The sequence below is a fragment of the Psammomys obesus genome, unplaced genomic scaffold (assembly GCF_907164565.1).
Source record: "Psammomys obesus unplaced genomic scaffold, mPsaObe1.curated_primary_1811, whole genome shotgun sequence".
Taxonomy (NCBI): domain Eukaryota; kingdom Metazoa; phylum Chordata; class Mammalia; order Rodentia; family Muridae; genus Psammomys; species Psammomys obesus.
Window position 1 is genome coordinate 12,289,405 of NW_026586383.1, and position 7,272 is coordinate 12,296,676.

At 45.0% G+C, this 7,272-nt stretch overlaps 1 protein-coding gene across 2 annotated transcripts in view; it reads right to left on the reverse strand.

Annotated features, from left to right (window-relative positions):
• Positions 1-6: 6 nt before the first annotated feature.
• The window catches only part of Fyco1 (FYVE and coiled-coil domain autophagy adaptor 1), a 73,254-nt gene continuing 65,988 nt past the window's right edge, over positions 7-7,272 (reverse strand). Inside the window, exons 16-18 of one of the 2 annotated variants that reach the window (XM_055601635.1) lie at positions 5,928-6,138; positions 3,269-3,378; positions 7-763 (exon numbers count right to left, since the gene is read on the reverse strand). In XM_055601635.1, the coding sequence (XP_055457610.1) occupies positions 688-763; positions 3,269-3,378; positions 5,928-6,138 (397 nt within the window). In that variant the 3' untranslated portion in view covers positions 7-687. The remainder of the gene's footprint in view (positions 764-3,268; positions 3,379-5,927; positions 6,139-7,272) is intronic. The other variant, XM_055601636.1, reaches the window with a different exon arrangement.

The window sequence follows — 7,272 nt, forward strand, 5'->3', positions numbered from 1 at the left end:
TGTGTGTGTGTGTGTGTGTGTGTGTGTGTGTGTGTGTGTGTGTGTGTATGTGTGTTATTTAGAGCTGCTGAGAAGCCTGGCTGAGCAAAGGCCCTAAGAAGACAAAGGCCAAGGAGGACAGCACAACTTAAGCTTCTCCAAAATAGCTGAGTGGGAGAAGCAACCCCCACTTATGGGGAAATGAAAGGATAGTGGTATTTCTCACATGAAATGGCCTCCTTCTCCTGGGACTATCCAAGGCTTTGCAAAGTGGCCAGGGCAGTGGCCCATAATCCTGGATGTTGAGAATAGACATACTGTCAAGACCACTTCTAGCCTGAAAATACCACAGTAGACTGTTACCAACTGTGCACCCAGGTGAGGCCAATGGTGTCCCTAGAGTATAAACATTTTGCAAGGTGTCTATTTGGGTGAGAAGATAGTTGAGTCTTATATCTGGTCCTTAGGAACCCTGGAAACTGAGAGTGATGGCTGCATGGAGCCAAAGCACATTGTGGATCTTCTCAGAGTAGTTTCTAAGATGCAGTTCAAGGCCTCTGCCTAGCTGTAGAGCTGGTGTATAACCAATTTTCTCTCCTTTGTTTCTAATTTTTTAATTTCTAAAATATGTGTGTGTATTTAATGAGAAAGGTGAGTAGTAGCGCTTCCTGTGGATGATGAAGACCTCTTAAAGTTCAGGTACTGATGCTATGGGAAATCACTTCCATCGTAGATCACAGGCCGGTCAACAGTCAGGTGGTAAAATACTTTTTTGGAGATAAATCTGAAGAAAAAAAAAATAGAAAATGAAGTTGTTACGTTTAGTGAAGACCAAGGGTGGCAGCTCTTCCTGGGGCTTCATGTCGATGATTGGGCCTGGCTGGGTGTAGGAGTCAAGTCTCTAAGAAAACAGCTTTTGGGGACTGGGTAACTCAGGGACCACTTTAGTGTCTCTTGGTTCCCTATCCCTATCATCTGCCTGTCCAGTCTAGTGAAGTTCTCTCCCTTCAGAAGGTACAAGTACTGTCACCATGGGTTTCTTGGAACTTGAGTGAAGAGTGGGGCTTTAAGTCTCTGCCCCCACTGTCTAGCTGCTCTGAGGTGCCAGTGGGTCAAGACTGCATAGGGGAGAGGGACTGGGTGCCACAGAAGGTCATGGCAGAGGCCAGAATGGATGTCATAGCCATTGGACATTTGTGTCAGTTCTGATCTTCATGTTCTATGGGCAGAGTTCATTCCCCAAAGCATCACACCACCAGGTTTCCCAGGAGCCTCCTGGAGGCTACACGCTGCCCACGTCACACCTCTGTCTGGATCCACAGCAAGGCTTAAGTGACACACTTGAACTAAAATGCATGTTATTGCATTCCTGTCAGACTGCAGAGTGTTTTAAAAGGATCATCTCTTTTGAGGAGCACTATTAAAGTTCAAATTCCTAGTTTATGTTAGTAGTTTTCAAGGCTGAGTGGTAAAAAAGAGAAAAATACATAATCATTTGTAGAAGTGTTTCATATCAACTATGTTTTGAGAGAAAACTTTGTGACTATATCTGAAATCTTACAGTGATCCACGGTAACATGTAATGTGAGCAGTGTCTTAATATTACACAAATGAAGACATCCACCCCCAAACTGTGGACTGTATCTTTAGAGTTGCCATGTAACACAGTTGAATGAGAGCCTCTTTGTTACTAAACATAACATAGCATCATGAAAAGAAGTTAGGAAGTTATGGGGTCAACACACACACACACACACACACACACACACACACACACACACACACACACACACCCCAATGGCTAACTAGAGCTGCAGCAGGAAGAACAGGGCTTGGCTACATGAACAATGACCCTCTCCTAACCCTGGCCCCCACTGCTACTGCTGCTCATCCAGGTGGGGACTCCACAGAGAGCCCCCTGGAAAAGCAGAACATACTCTTAAAATGCTGCAGACTCAGGCAGAGAGTTCTATTACACATGGCAACACAGGACAAGTGGGAAGGTCATGTCCAGCCTCATGGGTAGTAGACACCCCTGTCCAGAGGCCTGAAAGCTCAGGGCCTGAGGAGATGAGGTAGAGTATGAGAACAGATTTTGCCTAGAGTATCCTATCAAGTTACTATGCTAAAACCAAATGCCTGTGAGGGAGGGAGATGGTCACAGGCAAGAAAGGTCTGTTTCAAGAGACAGCCACAGTAAAGAAGCTTTCTGGAAGCCAGAAGCCCTCCCTAGGGACAAATTTCTCGACTTGTGCATATGACAGGTGCTGTTGGTATGGGTGTCTGTCCTGTTCTCTTTTCTAGCCATCTGCCCACGATTCCTTTTTATATTTTCATGCTGACAACTCCTAAGAACAGAACCCAAGCCTGCAAATGACCCTCAGTACTGCTTGAAGGAATAGGGGAGCCCAAAATGGCAAAGGCTACTCCTATGACACACAACATGGCTTACAGGTTTTGTTCTTTTTTGCCTCATTGCTTTCTTTTTCATTCACTTGTTCTTGGCCTTTCCCTTGGGTTTCCCAAAGTCCTTCTACGGCCTGGCAGTGGGAATCAACCTGAGAGAGGTGGGCACAACTTGGGATGTGTCTAGCCTAGAGCCAGGTACTTGGTTCAGGTCTGACTCCACCAGTAGCCATATGACATGGAACGTCACTATTCAACCTTCCAGTCCTTAGTCCTCTAGAAAAGGAGGAAGCCATATGGCAGAAGTGAGTGTTTGGTACATGGTAAGGTCCTGTAAATGTTGGTCTACTGCTGTAGTTTGAATGAGAAATGTCCCCCATAGGCTTACATATTTAAATACTTGATCCCTGGTCTGTGGTGCTGTTTGGGGAGGCTGTGGAACTTTTAGGAGGTGAAACTTTGCTGAAAGAAGTATGTCACTAGGGATGAGCTTTGAGCATGTATGGCCTTGTCCTACTTCAGTTTGCTCTTATTATTTCTTACTGTGAGTGAAGATGTGATCTGTCAGATGCCTGCCCTGGCTGCCTGCTGCCATTATGAACTCTCCCTCTGAAACTGAAAGTCCAATTAAATTCCTTCTTCCTTTAGTTACCTTTAATCATGGTATTTTATCACAGCAACAGCAAAGTAACTGACAGACTTGCTTTGTAACACCTACCATGAGCAGTTAACAGAGCAGAAGGGTCTAAATTACAGAATCACTAACAAAAAACTTTGACAACTACATCTTGATTTTGAGTGTACCTCAGTGCTAGAGAATAGGAGCAATGATGTAGAGAGACAGGTGGACCCATGAGATGCCATGACTAACTGAGGTACCTACCTGGAAAAGGTGTTGTCAAAGATGAGCAAGTAGATGCCAGGGGTTCGGACCTTCAGCTGACCCCGGATGCTCTCCTTGTGGGAATTGCATCTGGTGGTGGGAATGAGGACCTGTCAGGGAGGGCAATAAAAAGGTACTCAGAAGTTGAGAGCCTGTGAGTCCTCCAGGTAGGCCAGTACTCTGAAAAAGGTCATTGCTGTATAGAGTAATACTAGAACGTGGCCCCAGTTCTAGGGTGGGACATAACCTCACTGTAGGGAGATGGTGGTTGTGAGTTTCTCCTAGAATCATGAACCACCCCCCTAGCATCCCTGACAACACTACTGCCAAGCTTCTCCACCGCCTGGAGAAGCAGAACTTCCAAGCTTTAGGAAGCCAGGGCTAATTCTAAATGTCCATTTGACAGTTGCCTTGTGTAGGTCCTAGTGCTGTCCTTGGTTCTCATAGGAAACTGAGTCTTGTTTCCATATGATGACATTCAGGTTCTCTATAAAGCTCCTGGGTCCACTCTCTTCCAGAAAAGACAGTTCAGGCTCTATTTACGGCCTCTCACATGGCATCACCACAGCCCTTCTCTTGGCCTGGGTCCTGGCTGGCCCATCTGACTTTTCTTTCTAAGCCTGATTCTTAGCCTCCTGTTTACTCTCTCAGAATCATAAATTTGTGTGCAGAGGGCAGAACTGGGCACATGGTGTGAGGGCCAGAGCTATCACACTGGGCAAGGTCTTCTACCTGATTTTCCGTTAAAGAACAGGACTAACCTTAACACTGACCTGTATTTTAATTTGTTTCCTTCCTTCTCTGTCCCATCTTAGAGGGTCTTGTCTCCTAGTGCCCTACACTGTCCACTTAGGAAAGCCTACACATAAAGGGTTACACAGACCAGCAGCTCTATAAATCACGCTGAGCTCCTAAACAAAGTAAATGACGTTAGAAGTGACTATTTTTATCCATCCCCCCTTACCCTGCAATGAGACAGTCTCACTCAGTGTGGCCTTCACTGTAGGCACAGGGGTCCCCTTCCAGGTGTATCTTTAATGCTTACCTACCCATACTGTGATTTCTACCTAGGACCACAGGTGTTTATTTTCTCAGGTCTCTTTCTGTTTAAACTTAGAATATTCCAGAACAGATTTGGTGTTATCCTGTATCTCTCTCTGTCCACAGCAGACTCTATAGAGTCTGGGATACAGCAAGAGCTCAACTATAGTTGTCCAAAGATCCAGCAAGGTTCCTATATGTTGTTATGAGACCTGTGTACAGCCATCTATTTTCTGAAAAGCCTAGGCTGGTCAAGGGCATGTGAGAAATCCATTGACTAGGTACTAAAGATGTGGACCTGGAAAGCCTGTCTAGGCTCATGACCTTTCAGGGAAACTTAGGCAATGAAAACAGCATCCTCGATAGTTGACTGACCCTAACCCTAATTTTGGCCTGGAAGGTATCCTAGACACGGGCCTTTTCTGCCCTCTTGTGTTCACTGTGGGAAAGGGCACTGGTGGTCATTAAAACCAGGAAGGATACCTTGGAAGTCTGAGACAAGGCTGGCTGAAACAAGCCTATAAGATCCATATGTCATGAGGATTGGTGGGTATATAATAGAACACAGGAGAAGCCCACAGCTCAGAGACACCTATAGTGCTAAGGGCCTGGCACCTGAGGCTTGCAGGAGGACTATGACAGTAGAGGGTTTCACTTGTTGTAGCTTCATTTGGCCTACTGCTACCAAACACAGAGAAATGAACGTTGCTGAAAATCAGTACTGAAAAGCCTCTTACCTACTCATGATTGATTTTTATCTGGATAGAGCAAAAAGTTTCTGCCAGTTGACTACCTAGGACATTAACTGCTTAAAATTCACCTTTTGTTCCAGCCCAATGTATCTGACAGGTTTTACCATTACTTTCTTTCAGGATTCAAATTCAACTTGCATTTCTACTTTTCATTATTCCTCTCTGCCTTACAAACATGGGAACTCAGATGCTGGGCTTAGGAATCCCTCTTCCTCACCTCACAGTGAATCAGTACCCCCAAGCTCTAGTCAGCCCTTGTCCTATACCTCGTATTCTACCTAGACGTTTCGTGGCTCTGAAATACTCAATGTGGGCTGCTCAGTGGGGATGCCAAGGGTTGCCTGCATCCCTTGATTTAGTAGTCTGGGATGAGGCCTAAGAATCAGGGTTTAAAGGCTCTTCGTGGGTTTCTAATGTACAGCCACATAGTTGAGAACTGCAGTTCTGTACTGCCAACATTTTACACCTAGAATAGCATGGATTTTATAAAGCTTAGCTGCCCAAGTCATACTGGGGCTGTCTTTGCTGTTGTCCTTGTAGGTGATATATGTAAAATCAAACTGAATAACTGGCGATAGAGCCCATACCTCCCAAGGTGTCCCAATCCTGCTCTGCAGAGCTCTGTGAGGAAGTCATCATTAAGCAAAATCCTATCTCTCACATGTCTCTGAGATTTACCTACAGTTCTATCCCAAGCTCAAATGGACACATGCAGCACAGAAGTAACCTTCAGCCATGTGAAGACAGCTTTTGTGAAATTGACTTCTCGGTCATGTTTCTCCAAGGTAATCAAGTCTTAGGTGCTTTGCCTACTCTGGGGAATGTCTGCTCAGGTATCTGGTACCCTAGTAGGGAGCCTGGCCTACCTTGCACTGGTCAAGTGGCGTGTCTTCTGTCTCTTGGAAGACCACACTGAAGGAGATGCTCTTGGGGTCAGATGAGAAGACCCAGCCGATGGTGAGGCCAGGTTCAGTCACAGTGATGGGAATCAGGCTGTAGGTACTGGACCTCACAAACAGCTCCCTGTTGCCCTCCCCAAAGCTGGTGATTTCTTCTACTGTAAGGGGTAATTTTATCCTAAAATAAAAATTCAAAGAGGAATATGGTTCAGTGGATTATTTGAGGCTTTGAGGACTCTTGGTAGGTTAAACCTGAGCATCCTTGACTAACATGTTTATGAGATGTTCAGCTCAGACAAAAGCTTTATGGCTGGCATAGTTCCTAACATGGGGTCACAGATGTGAAAGATATAGGATGGCCTTGCTCATGTGAAGCTGAAAGCCCACGGAAACTATGGGGCACCTGACTTGCTTGGAGTCTCTTTTTGGGCAGAGTTTGAGTGGAATGCTTTAGTCCTATCATACCTCTGAGGCTGTCCAACAGCTCAGTTACCCTCCTTTTTCCCTTTAAATTATGCTTCCACCTTTCACTTAATTTAAAACACCTCTCCCAGTCTCTCTTTGCAGCTTTATGTGAGATGGGGCAGAGGGGTTGAAAGGGTCAAATCTGAGAGAACATACGGCCACTGCAGTAACTGAAGATTATGGAATTGAGGGCAGCCTCTGACCTTTTCCTATAAGCAAGCATCCTTGGATTCACTTTGTAGTGGGACAGTGCTATGACAGTCTGAAGCTGGCCCATCAATACTGCATGACTGGGTGAGATGACATCAGAGGATTAGTCTGACTGGAATTCTGATCCACTCATTCCCAGCTGAGTAGTGTTTTCTCTTTCCTCAACCATTCAAAGTCAGGAAGCATAACTCAGGATTATGGGAACAGGACCTTAAACTGGAATTGAGTAGCTTATCTTGGTTCCTCAACCATGAAACAAGGCAAAGGACCAAGTACCATAAAGACAGACCTATCAGAATTATACCTGATTTTTCAACAGAGACTATAAAAGACAGAAGGGCCTGGGAAGATGTCTTGTAGACTCTAAGAGAACACAGATGTCAGCCCAGACTACTATACCCAGCAAAACTTTCAATTACTATAAATGGAGAAAACAAGATAGTCCATGACAAAATCAAATTTAAACAATATCTATGTACAAATCCAGTCCTATAGAAGATACTAGAAGAAAAACTCCAATCCAAGGTGGTTAACGACACCCAGCAAAACACAGGAAATAAATAAGTTTGTTCCAGATAAACCAAAAAAAGACACACACACACACACACACACACACACACACACACACACACACACA